Source organism: Malaclemys terrapin, chromosome 8 (assembly GCF_027887155.1).
Source record: "Malaclemys terrapin pileata isolate rMalTer1 chromosome 8, rMalTer1.hap1, whole genome shotgun sequence".
NCBI lineage: Eukaryota > Metazoa > Chordata > Testudines > Emydidae > Malaclemys > Malaclemys terrapin.
In genome coordinates, this window is record NC_071512.1 from 73,226,202 (window position 1) to 73,241,726 (window position 15,525).

The window sequence follows — 15,525 nt, forward strand, 5'->3', positions numbered from 1 at the left end:
TGACTGAAGACCTTAGCCTTTTGGATGATGGACTATATTTCTGCATGAAGGGACACCTCATTCTGGTGTCTCAGTACACAACATGATTTTCAGAGCTACTGCTATTCTGAACTTAAAGCTGGGGAGCTGAAAATGTGAATATGACACAAATGCAGAATACTCACTTACATATGTATATTCTCATGAAGCCATGACACTTGAATGACATTTTGTCATCTTCAGCCATCTCTAAGGCTCTCTGTTCTTAGTTTCTCTAGTGCAATTTTTAAGAAGTTGTGGCAACTCCTAATTTTCCCAGAGAGTTCTCAAATATCAATTTTTAGTTCTAATAAGACATTTTCTTTGCCTTCCTCTGAAGAAATATCAGTCTAGTGACTGACAGACATGAGCAATACTGCAAATAAAAAAATGGCTTATTTTAAAACTAAGTTTAATTAAGGCTAGCCATATCAGAACAATATACCCACTGAATACAATTATCTCTTCAGCTACTTCTTTACAGGAGATTAGTATTAGTTGAGGATTATGAATTGTAGATAAATGAAAGCATTCAGTCTTAATTATTTATAATTACTAAGGACTGGCAAGTTGGATGGTATCTTGGGTTCTGTGACACCATTGGCACTTTAAAAAAAAAATTCTGAAATTTCTCAGTTTATGAAATATTTTTCTTCAAAATTGAAACCATTATATCCCAGGAGCAAATTTATTTTTAACCTTCTCCCTAATATATTTCTAATAACATGGCCTGTACTATGTAAACATTGAAAATTATGTTTAAAAGTAATTTTTGCCTGACGTCTAGCATAATCAGGAAAATAAATTAAAAATATACAGGCTAAAACTTGCTATATGACAGAGGCAAATGGTATTCTTGATGGTTAATTACATTTATTTTGGTAGCAGTTAAGCTCTCAGTCAGGCTCCCTTTGTACATGTCAGTGCACAAACATTTAATAGGAAGATGGTTACTGCTCCAAATGGCTTACAGTCTAATGCTTGGAACCTTGTACATCTTGAGTTCTCTTTTAAATCTAGAGTCAAGGGCTTTCAAGTGGGCTCTGAATTTGGGAAAAGAAGTTTTGTCCTTCTTAGTATTAAATCAAATGTATAGGTCCTGATTCTCCTCTCACTCTATTACTATGAATGTAAATTGGGAATAAGTTTATGGAAATCAATGGAGCTGCACCAGTGGAAAAACTGAGTAGAGAATCAGAGCTGCTCCACCACAGACTTCAAGTGTGAGCCTGGTTAAGTCACTTATTCACTCTGGGGGCTCAGTTTCCCCATCTGTAAAATGGGCAGGCTAACACTTCTCTACCTCACAAAGGTGTTGAGGACAAATACATACAAGATTGTGAGAGGCTCTCATATTATATTAAGGAGGACCCTATATGTATGACAGATCCACTGAATCCTCTTTTCTTTTATTGGGCTTTTCATCCTGAGATTCCAAAATGCTTTCTATAGGGTATATAGAAATCACTTCATTCATCAGAGTAATCCATTCCACCCTTGGGGAGGAATATAACAGCTATTTAACGGTTCACTGCATGGCAATTTAGGCTAGAAAAGAACACTGAATCCAACTGAAACTACAGTTTGTCAGTTGGAAAAACAAATGTACTTTCAAGAAGGCTGATTGCAGCAATTCTTCCTTACTAGTGTTCATGCAGAATACCAGTAACAACTGACAGTAAAGCGCTAATTATTGATTGTTGCTAAAATTATTCCACTGAAGTAGCTGATCTCAGGAATTATTGTGACTTCAATAATTCTGCTACTGTTTCTCACTCCAATCCAAAGGAGTACTTAAAGAGGTGCTTTAACTCCCACTGAAGCCAATGGGACTGAAGCATGTGCTTAAAGTTAAGCACACGCCTAAGTATTTTACTGTATCAAGCCAATAGTACGTAGTATCTTTCAGGATAAAACCCTACCTTGTGATTGGCAGTGATAAATCTAAGCCTTAACATATTCTCTAGCTTTTTAAATAACATTCTGACTCCAGAACACTTCTTCCCTTCCTGGTATTACTGTATTCCCAATGCAGTATACCACTCCGCTCTGTTGGAATCCATAACTTATGATTTTTAATGAATTCCTTGGGAAGAATCCTTGACTGAGGGGATGGCTCATTCCCAGCCGCAGCCACATAAACCAGAGCTGTCATCAGCAAATGTGATTTGCCCTTGAACAGACTCGCCTATGCTAATCCTTTCATGAGCTCACCATCCTTTTTTAGTAGTAGCTTCATTTAATAAGTGCAACCTGCACCTGTCACTCTGCCAAAGGAAGAGCCTGTCTTGTGATTTAGTGTCTGAAAAATTTCTGAGGCAGTGCGGCTTGGCTGGCTCCTCAATTCTCTGCACTCGGAGGCTGCTCAAGTATAATAGGCTGACTGTCTGCCTGAAGGGCCACAGTTCAAATCACATCTTCGTGCTCTCCTAAATCAGCCCTCAGACTGATGTTAGGAATTCACAGATGTCGGAAGTTGGAATTGGCAAGGAGGGATGTTTTTCACCCTGAGAGGACGGAGATTCAGATATGGGCTGCCTTAGCTGCAGGAGAAATCCTGAGCTTGTGCAAAAGCCACCATCTTGATATGTGGGGGGAAATATAACTAGCAGGGCTTAAGGCAACTCTGTTGCCTCCTTCAGTCTGTTTGTCTCTGCAAGGGTCAGCTTGATGAGATGATGAGGGATGGTAACAGGGAGAAAAGAATGATGCGGATACACTCATTCAGCAGAACTACAACCTTTGGAATTAAGTGACTGCCTACTGCAAGATCTCTGCACTGCACAGCAAAATCTTTTTGACTTTGTATAGCTGTTATAGCACACACAACTACCTTTTTCAAAAGTCATTGTGAGGGCATGAGGGGCCAGATTTTTCAGTATTCATAACCGGGGGAAGATTTTTTCAAAAGTTCAGTTCCCATTCTGTCACTTACGGCCTGACTTTTCTAAATAGTTCAACCCCCAACGTACTGAGCTCCTTTTGAAAATCCGGCACCTAAGTGAGATGTGAATGCTTTGGAAAATCTGCTTGGAGTGTGGGTGTCAAACTTCTGAAAATTTGCCTCCATGTGTAATAACTGCACATGTGTAGCAACCGCAGGTTGCTTTATTTTCAAAGACTTGGGTAACTGTGTTGGATTCTGAAGAGCATTTGACATGCCAATGCATAGAGACTCTCAGACATATAATTGCATCTGGCTCAGTAACTGGCACTGCACAAAGACAGATTATATCTAAGGTATTTATAGAGCACAAGTCACCACAGTATCTAGGAGACGCGATAGCAACATGTTACTCAGTACTAGTCACCTGCTTTCTGTGCACACTGGGAAAATGTGTATCTTTCTACTTAAGTCCCAGAAAAATCAGATATTTCTCTTACACATCTACCATAAATAACCTCTCATTTCCTCCAGGCAGCTGTGGTATGCAGAGATATCACAGGTTCTTTATACACCTATAGGCCCTGATGAGGATTGGGGTCTCATTGTGCTAGGGTCTTACAAACACAGGCAATAGTCCCTGCCCTGAGGAACTTAGAAGATAAATGGACCTTCATGGAGGCCTTGCCCCAATGCCTCCCAACCATTGGGTTTATGATCCAATCTGCTTCTCCCTGCCTAACAGAATTTGCCTTGCCAGCAATAGAGGATGCCTTATCTACACTGGGGAAAGTGCAGTGTGTTAGAACATGTGTTAATGTACTTTAACTAACACACCATAGGTTTGGGCTTAGTGTGATCGAAGATTGTCATATTTAAAAACATGTTAGCTGATTAACCCTGGGCTGCCTCCTAAGTTTAACGGCAGCCATACAACATACTTTTAAACCCTGCCCACATTGGCTACTAAGTTGTTTAATGGTAGAAAATAAATTAAACACATTTCCCCACTGCAGACCTGGCCTGACAGGGTGCGGTAGAGCTTATCAAATGAAATGGGGGCAACAGCGGGAGAGACTCTCAGTCAAGATCCTGGACAAACACAATGTAAGACTAGCCTCAAGCTATTTCAAAAGGAGGCAGATGGGTTGGTGACTGTAGGGAATTGGCATGTGAGTCCATCAAAGGGCAAGTATATCATTATGGGAGACATGGCAGGGCTGGTGGTATTGACAGATGGCTGCTGCTTGGGGGTAGAGGGTGGGAAATTAGCCCAGAATGGATAGTGCAGAGCCAGAAAAATAACAAAGGATAAAATGAAATCAAAAAAGCAACCAGTCTGCTTCCTATTTGTTAGTTGCCTTCCTCTGACTTTCAGTATCACTTCTTTAGCCACTGATCTGCTTTTAACTCTGGCTCCCTGACTCGAAGCAATAAATACTTCCTGAAATGTTCAAATAATACACTACATTTGGACAGGGCATGGCTGTGTATGGAACAGAACTTAGAGTTTTTATCACTCCAAGAAGTGGGGCTCTCGGGATGTGATCATTCATACATTCCAAAACAAAAAGGGACCATTGTGATCATCTAGTCTGACCACCTGTATTACACAGGCCATAGAACTTCCAGCGTATCTTTTAGAAAAACATTCTGTTTTGGTTAAAAAGTTACCACTGATGGCGAATCCACCATAATCCTTGGTAAATTGTTCCAAAGTTTAATTATTCTCACTGTTAAAAAATTACTCCTTATTTCCAGTCTGAATTTGTCTAGATTCAACTTCCAGCCACTGGATCATGTTCTACCTTTATATGCTAGACTGAAGAGCCCATTATTAAATATTTGTTCCTCATGTAGGTACTTATAGCTGGGAATCAAGTCACCCCTTAATCTTTTCTTTGTTAGACTCAAGGACCTCAATCTATTTAGCTTATCACTATAAGGGATGTTTTCTAACCCTTTAATCATTCTCATGGCTCTTCTCTGAACCCTCTCCAATTATCAACATCCTTCTTGAATCATGAGAACCAGAGGTCACACGGGCTGGGTGAATTGATGGGTATAGGGTGAATCGATGGTGTATAGGAGGAAGCAGCCTGCTTGTGAAGCAATACTCACATTCTGCAGTCTGGTCACTGTGCTGAGCAAAAACAGATGTGGCATGTCAGAAGTAGAAAGCTCTCTAATCAGTAGTTCCTGCTCACACCCTGAGAATAAGGCAGGCCAGCTTGCTCCACTGATCTCCCCATTCTGACAAATAAATTGAGTTACAGGGCAAGCAATAAGCAGGAGCCACTGTGGCATCGGGTGGAATAATAGCAGAGGAGTGACAGAGTGACAAACCATTGTTTGTAGCAGAAAGGATCGAATGAAAGGGATGACTGACAGCACAGTTAGCATTGCCAATTCAGCAGGAGACAGAGGCAGCACTTCCAAACAAAAATCACAGAGGCTGGCGGTACTGCAGAGCTGAACCTGATGAGTCTGTAGACTTCCCCTCTGTGGCAGATGGGTAGATTCTATGTATATCATACGGCACATCATGGTAAGCTCCAGTGCTGCCCATGAAGAAAGCTGGATTGTTGTCATGCCATGTAAGGATGGAGCATGACATGGGCTGCAGCATGGCTTGAAAAAAAACACAAAGGCACAATCCCTAGCTGATACAAAGCCTACCGCTAACAGAGACGCATTGTTTGAGCTGAAAATTATAGTAGTAATAGGTGGTACCCGTCTTCTGAGATCCTGAAATGGTGACTGCTCACAATGACAACTGCCAGCAGTTATTCCTACCATTCCCATTATTCATTTTCATGATGGAAATGAAACCTATTTTGCTAATGTATACAGCGCTCAGAATCTATGGTTAGGGGTGCTGAGTACCTGCATGGGTGGATAGATATCACTTGTACACCAATAACATATGAAAACCCCATATATTAATTCTAGTCTTTCCGGGCTATGTTGTTGGGGAAATAGTATTATCAAATGAATCAGCTGAGAGCAATTTGGCAAAGATTAAATATAATGAGTCTGATTCTCCTCTCCTTGACACCACTTCAAAACTAACTTAATTCCATAGACTTCAAGGGAGTTACTTCAGATTTACATAAGCATAAATATATGGAGACTCGGGTTCTCTGTGAAAAAACAACTACGAGTGGTGTTAATCCCAGGTCTGAAATGTTAGGTTCAAAGGTACTTTAATCCATTGATTACAACACTGAACTAGCTCTCACTTGGTGGGGGAAAACTATAGCTTTAATTATTTGGAGAGAGCAGTCTCATTAAGAAGGTTCTGACTGTGCAGCATAATTTCTCTTCTTTATAACATCACCGGGGATGAAGCTTCAAAAAAAAAAAAAAAAAAAAAAAGAGCTTAGAAGTTATTCTATGCATAGGGGACTAACCACAAGGTAACAGTTGTTATTATAACACTCAAAAGTGGACTGGGAAGCTAGATTGCATAGGGTAACTTTCAGAGGGTAAAACAAAGGCAGTTTTTATTCCATTTGTAGGCCCTTTGGGACTAGCTTTCTAAAATAGCTTTCTTTCATGTGGGTTAGTTTTATAAAGCCAAACATCTAGTCTGGGTACCTCTAGAATGGTGTCTGTAAAGAAAATTAAATACCACAGCCTGTTGCTTTGATAGATATGGTGAAGTTATACTAGTCATAATAGAGAATCCAAATCTTTCCTGCACCTAAGACCTTGAAAGGGGTGTGAAATACTACTTTTTACTTCCAGCTAAATTCCCACTAGATAGGAAGGTCCCCTCTGTGCACACTGTGGGATCATGGTGAGGCATGAAGTGCCTTGGAGTGAGCTACATATTTTGAAACAACTCTTTTTGAATGTGTGTGTGAGTCCCATTCGTAGGTGCTGATTTTTGGCCCTATCTACACTTATAGCTTTGCATGTCAAAAACCAGAATTGTCATAGAACTGTTTAATTCTAAAGTAAAGTAAAAATGGCCCTCTAGCAACTAATCGAGTTAGTTTTCAGCTTGCTGCAGTGAAGGGGCCATCTTGAAAAGTGAGGAGGAATGAGAGACGTCTCTTATCTGGGTCCTGTTATAATGAACAGTACAATGGTTAACAGGTTATTTCATTTGATTTGTTGTTTGACTTCCTCTTAGACTATACAGACCTATGCACTTCCTGTGTGGTGCACTGACTGTGGAGGTGATCCTGGAGTTCTTGCCAGGTGCAAAGATCCGCACATGCAGATCCAGTGTCAGACTCAGGCCCTGGAACAGTACTAGTGCAAGGCCTTTATGAAAACAAATGGTAGCAATAGGAGGATTATGTCTGTAACAGATTTCGTTTTGGCCCCCAATCCAAACCCCCTGACAAAGTGCATTCATTTGCTGGTTTCAGAGTAGCAGCCGTGTTAGTCTGTATCCGCAAAAAGAAGAACAGGAGTACTTGTGGCACCTTAGAGACTAACAAATTTATTAGAGCATAAGCTTTCGTGGACTACAGCCCACTTCTTCAGATGCATATAGCTATATGCATATGCATCCGAAGAAGTGGGCTGTAGTCCACGAAAGCTTATGCTCTAATAAATTTGTTAGTCTCTAAGGTGCCACAAGTACTCCTGTTATTCATTTGCTGGTAAGTTTCACTGCACTGTTTAAGTTACTCTCCAGCTGTAAGGACAATTGGAGAGGATTTGTTTGGAAAGGATGAATCTTTGCTCTCCCGCAGCAGCATGTGAGCAAGTGGTAGCCAAGACACAAATCAGCAAGGCCATTCTGAATCTGCTGGGGAACTCTCTTGTTTGCATACAGTACATTAGGGGAGAGGGAAACCTGATTTGTTTAGTACCTCTTGAGACTTTTAACTTACTACTTGGAATATAATAGTGAGGCAGAAGAGACAGAAGCCAGCTGGACTAAATTCATCCCTGGTGTAACTACTGAAGTTGGAGTTATAATATAGCTGAATTTGTCTGAGCACTGAGGGTTCAACAAAGCCCTCAGGGAGGATCCATGTTGAAAGCTTTTCTTTAAATTATTGCATTGCAGCTCAGTTCCTTTATTATTCAGCATGAGTCACTCTGGTCCCTCTCTCTAAGTCTGATTTGCTATGGATATATGTGACAGTGTTCTCCTCTCATCAGTCAGTAAAATATAAATCATATGAAAACACTTTAGCATTCTGATTGAACAGTCACTATACTGTAGTTTAATGAGAAGACAGGCTGTTTAGGGTGGAGGTTATTTTACTGGTGCTATTCCATCTCTGTTACTGCATTTAAAGGACTCCTAATGCCAAAAATACTGGCTGGAGATGGGATGTGCTCCACACACTGGCCCTGCAAGAGCTGAATTGGGCCAGATGGCCCCAATAAGCTAATTAGGCTGCAAATGGAGGAGCTTTAAGTTGGATGCAGCTAATGAGAGAGAGAAGCAGCCTTTCCCTGGGAAGAGGGAGGAGTGCTTGGAGGTTGCCAAGACAGGTTGCCTAAAGTTACTCCCTGGGAGAAGGGATGGAAGAGACTGGCAAACCCAGAGGAATGGGAAAGGCCAGGAAGTATGGAAACGACACAAGGAAAGGCAGAAAGGTGCAGGGAATGGACCTTGGTTGCTGTGTAGAGGGTCCCTGAACCAGAACCTAGAGTAGAGGGTGGGCCTGCCACTGTGAAGCAGAATACTGCCTGGGACTGCTGGAGAGCAGGAACCTTGATGTGCTCCTCTCTGCCCCCTGGGAGGGGATATCACAACTGTGACCTGGGTGGAGTCATGAAGTGGACAACTGCAGCCCCTGAGACAGAGAGGAGCTACAGAGGAGAAACTGAGAGGATATAATCGCTGGAAGGGGCATCAACCTGACTGATCTAATCCCCAGAACCATCAGGAGGCAGCACCATACAGCAGTAAGTAGAGCAACCAGTGAAATGGCTAAACAGGGTATTCTGTACACAATCCTGTCTGAGGGTTAAGTAACAAGCAGCACCATCCCACAAGGAGCTCCCCAGCACTCTCAGGGATAGGTCAGGATGTGGCTCGGTGCTCTTAGTCTGTTCTTTTGCGCGGTACAAGTGGAGAAGGATTTGGTTTCAACTCAACTTCTGGCATGGGTTGCACCTCAAGGGTGAAAAATCTGTGCTCCCTTGAGTGCAGGGACTGGGCCTTCCCACTTAGAAGCAGGACATATAGTAGAAGCTGTTTTTTGCACATGTCTGTGTACCCACATAATGGCCAAGGCATAATCCAACCCCAGATCTTTGCTACTGGCCATGGCATTTTCTCTGTGGCTGCCTGTTTCTCTAAAGAATGTGTGGTTTTGCTGCTGTACACTTGACAATCCTTGAATTAGATTTCTAGTCTGATCTCACTGGTTTAGCAAGCTCCTTTAGGTGACTTCAGTAGAACAAATCCACACAAGTAGCAAATGCAAGTCACATGCCTGGCATTCCATCCAGGTGCTACACAAATATTTAGCTGCAAATACAGAACTTGCTACCAAGCAGCCTTCACACCTGAACACTAATTGATGGGCAAACCCATGCTTCAAGATTAACAGTAACACTCATTAGTTTTCCACTTTGTGCTCTTAAGTAACAGATGATGCATTTTCTGACTCACTGTTTCTTCAGCCAGCAGTGCCAATTCTATCTGTTCCCAGCCTAATGGAAACTTTTTACTGAAGGAAGCATCTTGTGCTTCTGCCCATTGTATGGAAAGTATGTAATTGCGCATGGTATATAGACAAAGCACAAAGGTGAGTTTACCGTGAATACCCAAGTAGAATGGACACTTGTCTGAAATAGTTGTGAGCTAGTAGAGCATTCTGGAAATTTGCATAGAAATGAGCATTGTAAGCATCTCACTAAGTTTAGAAGATTGTTCTCCCTTTATGCTCCTGTAGACTTTATTCTTAGGGGAGGTGGCCTTATTTCCAAAAGGGAGATTTGGCAAAGAGGGAGGGCAGGCAATGCAGGAGGAAATGTAACTCTGTTCATGGATTACTGGTTTGGTCTAGCTCCTCCTCACCTAGAGATATGTAAAACAGATGGGTTCACTCCCAGATTCCATCAGTAGCCTCCAATGGAAACTGAAGCCCAGGTCTTTGGTGGTTAAATGCCTATCTCAGAGTGGAGCTGTAGACCTGCAAAGGCATCCCCAGCTCTCCTATTAGCTGGCTGACCCAGCACTGGAAGTGGGCACTGTCAAATGTCAGGCACAGCCAGAGTGCGAGACGATGCATACAGTGCTCCTATAAAGGGCCTTTTGCAGTTTTGGATGGAGGTTAGGTGATATTGCAGCGCTAGCTCTTCTCTCTCTCCTCGTCTCGGCAGTTTTAGGTCACTATAACAGCATTGCTAGTCACTTTATCCCCCATGCAGTCAGGGGACAATGCAGTTCTTGTGAAATGTGTAAACAGAATTACTCCTCTTCTCAGGACCTATTGATGTAGTTTCACAGGTGGAAAAAAATAGTGTAAATGAGAACAGGCCCACAGGAATGAAAACACAACTAAGTTGACATCACTAGAAAAAAATCTTTGCATTTCCTGCTTTCTATGACATTATTTGTAGAACTGAATGGCCCTTTAGAGAAGATAGTTTGAGTTTATGGGGAGAAAAAATCTGATGAACGGCTGTTCAGTTCAAAGTAAATTCATGTTTTACTATAATTTTCCTGTGGCGTTCAATGCAGCACTTTAAGTTGATTTATTAAAATATATTAAATCTTAGTGTAAATGCTGAAAATAGTTGCTAGCAGGAATATTGGAAGCATGAGAATGTGACTGATCAATCACTTGGTGTCAGGTCACTCGGCAGAAATGTTGAGAAGTTCAAGAACCTCTCAGTTGCTTCACTTATTTGTTTTCATAAGAACATTAACTGAGAGGCCTGTCAAATGCTTGCAGTGTCAGTGATCCCTCGGAGCATGCACTGTGTGACACCGTACCTAAAACTGCAGTCGTGTGCATTTTTCAGGGATTTTATTGTAGGTCAAAGATGAATGCAAAGTTATAAAGCAAACAAGGAAACAAAATTCACCTGTTCTTCTGTGATTTAAATTGTCCAATTTATTCAGTGCTTGGTATATCCACCAAGGAAAATGAACTGGACTATCAGCACAACAAAACTCTATGCATTTAATTGTAGCATAATGGAGCTAAAATAATCCAAATTCTTCTGACTCTTTGCATTGCTTTTCACTCTTTAAAAATTATTCTGCCTCCAATATTATTTGAGTGTGCCTTTTTCCAGGTGTGCTAATCAAATTTAGGTAATCTAGCTGCAGAAGTAGCTCTTCGCCAACAGGCCCTGTGGCACAATGATTGAAACTTTCTGGTTTGTGGTTCATAGTGGTGTTCATTTAGGTTGTCTTTTTAGCAAGGGACTTTCTCACTTCCTGCCTGATCACTGGCACTTTAGAATCTTGCTGCTTGTTTAACCTTATAATCAACATAAATTAACTCATGTTGAGGTGTACAGGATTTGTGGTGAAAGGGTGGCTGCAGAACTCCATGAGCTCCAACGGAGGCAAATGAAATTAATGAGTGAAGGGGTCAGTGTGAGAGACCAGAAGGGTGGGTATAACTAGACCTTTAGAGTGCTTGCTGCAGGCCTTGTTCTTCACTGCCCTGCACTTTGTCATCACTTACACCAATGCAAAGTATTGAGATGGTGGTCAATCAGAAGGGTAGTATTTTACATCCTCACTGCACAGATGAAACGGATACAAGGCAGTGAGGAATCAAGCCTATGTTGTCCTCTTCTCTAAAAATACAACATAGACCCTCAGCTGGTGTAAACTGATAGTCAATGGAGTTATGAATATTTACACCAGCTGAGGATCTGGCCCTGTGGTCCCAGACTAGCTTGTGAATTTTTTTCTCATCTGGAGACTCCACATCACTCAACTTGAAGACTCTTTAAGCAGATTCTTGTATTTTGCTTAGGCTTGGTCTACACTACCCCCCCCCAATTCGAACTAAGGTACGCAACTTCAGCTACGTGAATAACGTAGCTGAAGTCGAAGTACCTTAGTTCGAACTTACCTTGGTCCACACGCGGCAGGCAGGCTCCCCCGTCGACTCCGCGGTACTCCTCTCGCCGAGCTGGAGTACCGCAGTCGACGGCGAGCACTTCCGGGTTCGACTTATCGCGTCCAGACTAGACGCGATAAGTCGAACCCAGAACTTCGATTTCCAGCCGTCGAACTACCTGGTAAGTGTAGCCAAGGCCTTAGAGTCCTAAATTAACACAATCCAGAAGTATTGCCTTGTCTACCACCTACCTAAACTTCTCCTCTGCTGGGTACTTGCAGAAAACTGCCATCTGAAAGCAGCTAGGCAAGTGGTGGCTTGTGATTCCTGCCTTGATTATTACGCTTTATTACTGCCACAAATTGCTCACACAACTACCCTATATTATTCTGATTCAGTCTAGACCACCACATTCAACACCCTGACCTTTCTGTCCTCTCCACAACTCCTCTACAGGACTTTGTAACAAGACCCAGACTAGCATGAACTTTTTCTGCTGCATCCAAATGATTCCATTAGCGAAATCACGTGGACTCACGAAGCTTTGTGTGCAAGATAAACGTTGCTATCAGTTGCATAGCCCGTTATAAGTGATCGTAAAGTCCATGCCCAAGGCACTGAGGTGATACACACGGTGCCGGGCTGTGTCTGTGTCTATTTCCTGTGTGCCTTTTGCTCTTTATAGTCATGCTGTATCCAGCTTGGTCACAATCCAGCCAGTATTCTGATCCTGGGAAAAAATGCTTTTAATATGAATCTCTCCTGCGCTAGAGTTATTTCAGTCACCAGCAAATTGAACCCTCTGAGGATCAGGGGAAGGAAGTAATGTTGTCCGAGGTAGCTGGCCAAAATGAAATACACTGTAATGTTCTGTTGAAAGTGGAGAATCTCTTTCCCCCTTGCTCTGTGAGTGGCACTATCAGTCAATTTGCTGGATGAAGTTTAAGGTATTGTGCTTGGGTTGCTTCATTTCATGGGTGTCCAGTTTGAGATCCCTTTTTAAAATGGTTTGAGCCACAGCTATTTGGGTGACCGCCTCTGTTTGTGTGAGATCACAGTAGCTGAAATCCAAAGTACATGAGCTAATACTGCCTGGCAACAAGGTATTCTGGGTGAGGGATTGTGGGCTCTAGAATTAAATTATGTTCCACCACAGCCTGGGTTTCTGAGTGCAGTTTCCCATGACATTGCTGGAAAGATATTTTATCTGAAGCACTAAAGTTCTGGAGTGGGGTTTGTGGTGGTGGTGATGTATTTGTTTCCCTGTTGACAAAACAGGGTTCTGCATAAAAAGTTTGACCCCCTGTAGTAGTTCTTTTTGAGCTAGGGTAACCGGTACTGTACGCAGTGTTCCAGGTGAGGCCCCACTATTTATTTACATAAAGGCTTTATAATATTACTTGTAGTAATTACCATCCCATTCCTTATGGAACTTAACATCTTGTCACCATGTTCATTCTTGAACTTCATGACCTGATACGATTATTATAGGACAAGATTATGGCAACAAGTGAGATAGTAACTAGGAATGTACAAACCAGGATAGCTTTTAATAATGCTTCTAAGTAAACACACTGAAATTAAATCGCTTACATTATGCTCCTGCTTTTGTCTAAACTTAAAGGAACAATAATCCTTCATAATTAAATGTCATGTTGAGATAGAGGAAACGGTATGGAAAGAGGTCAGTAAATTTTTATCCAGATTCTAGTTCAGATGCTGCTGATTTATTATTTGAAAGCACAGTAATGTCTGTGACCATGTCTAATTTTTTTTTTTTGGAGTGTTTGTTTTGAAATGAAAATTGGAGGCCTTAATATTAAAGGAGGACTTGTGCAAAAAGAAATAGCCATGAGGGGAGAATCACATGTAGGCATCAGAAAACTAACATGTATTTAAAAGGATTCGATGTCTCCAGGGTGATTCTATAGAGCAATTGCAAGAAGTTGTAGACACATAAGAGAGAATTCAGAGAAGAGTGACAAATGATCAGACAGCTGGAGGTTTTGACTTAGGAGGAAAAATTAAAAGAGCTAAACATGGATAACTTAACTAAGTGATTAAGGTGCAGGAGGCAGCCTGCAAATACTTGAAGGACCAGTGGAGAGGAATAAATAAGGGTGGAATAACAGGGCATAACTAGAAATAACAAAATGAACCCTAGAAGATAAATGTGAACTTCCTGTGAGTGAGATTTCAGATTGTGGAATCTTTTCCTGAGAGAAGTGATGAAAGCCCTATTTTGTGGAACTCTTAAGACAACCCTTATTGTTCAGTTGTTTAAAGTATTGGACTTTAAACAACTGAACAATAAGATGCACATTAATGGACAAATGTCTACTTTGTTTGTACTTGTCTTACTGTAGTGACACGTCTCAGAATAACTTTTTCCACCCCTTTTCACCATATTGTTATATAGAATACATATTAAACCAAAGGCAGCTAGTCAGACTTCCTTACCTTAAAACAGACCGTTCCATTTCAGATAGTACAAATTAGTGCAAAAGCACATAAGTAAGCTGTGATTGCTGATGTGTAGGGTCCCTCTGGTTTACAGTTTAAGTCCACTTTGTGTTACTGCAACCTCCTATCATTAGATAATAAAACAGGATCTTATGAAATCTATAGAAAGAGGGTTACATCACTCATATTCAACACAACCGAAGTTAAATTCCTTCCCAAAGAATTGTTGCAATTGCACTGAGATATATATATATATTAAGGCTTCTGTAGCTCAAACTTTGAATGTATGTCCAGATCCTTCAGCTGTTGTAAATTTGATATAGCTGTACTGAAGTTATGCTGATTTAAACCAGCGTAGGATCTGGCCTATCCTCTCGTCTGACACAAATGCAGAACACTGTAAATATATAACTTTAAAAAAAAAATTCTTAATAACTCCATCAAGGAAAAAGCTGACTGCAGAGTATAAAACTCTTTGCCAGGAAATGACCTGAATTTTGTGTGCCAAGTTTCTCAAAAATATAATTCAGGCTATGTAAGTTTTAAGTTGGGCTCTTACCTTCTGTTCCATGACTCTGTAGAAATGAAATCAAGAGACTGCTTCACTCTGTCATAGTCATCACTGCCACTTCATAAATTAATGTAGGTCAGAGACTGCATGGGAGAGAGATACAAGTGATAGACTCCATCTGATGCTGTTCTATTGGACTCCTTTATTAAGATGCTTGCATGAATGATTGGCCAGCATCGATGGTGTTTACCCCCCCCCCCCCAAAATCTGATAGCTTGAGTCACTTTTAGAAACCACTTTTCTCAGTGAAGCTTAGAGCTCCATGCTAGCAGGGTATATTCTAGGAAATCATGTATTGATTTAAACATGCCAGCCCCACACTCATGATGTTATTGTAAAAGATTTGCTAGTCACAGCAATATTAGTAAATATTTAACTTGATAAATCTGGAACTTGGAGTGGTGTAATGTATGTGGGTGTGGCTGTACTGGGGCAAATCTTTGTTCTGGACACTGCTTGGGTAAATTAGCAGTTGGGTGGACAGTCAGTGTAGCTCACTACTACAACTTCAAGATCCCCCACATGCAGTATATTCTGATCTTTCTCAGCAGGGAAACGACTGGGGGAATCTGTCTACT

General features: G+C 41.4%; 1 protein-coding gene across 1 annotated transcript in view; it reads right to left on the reverse strand.

Annotated features, from left to right (window-relative positions):
* PALMD (palmdelphin) overlaps positions 1–15,188 on the reverse strand; it is a 70,979-nt gene extending 55,791 nt beyond the window's left edge. The window contains exons 1-2 of the mRNA XM_054038066.1: positions 14,936–15,188; positions 14,374–14,500 (exon numbers count right to left, since the gene is read on the reverse strand). Of these exons, the coding sequence (XP_053894041.1) occupies positions 14,374–14,393 (20 nt within the window). The 5' untranslated portion in view covers positions 14,394–14,500; positions 14,936–15,188. The remainder of the gene's footprint in view (positions 1–14,373; positions 14,501–14,935) is intronic.
* Between the last annotated feature and the right edge of the window lie 337 nt (positions 15,189–15,525).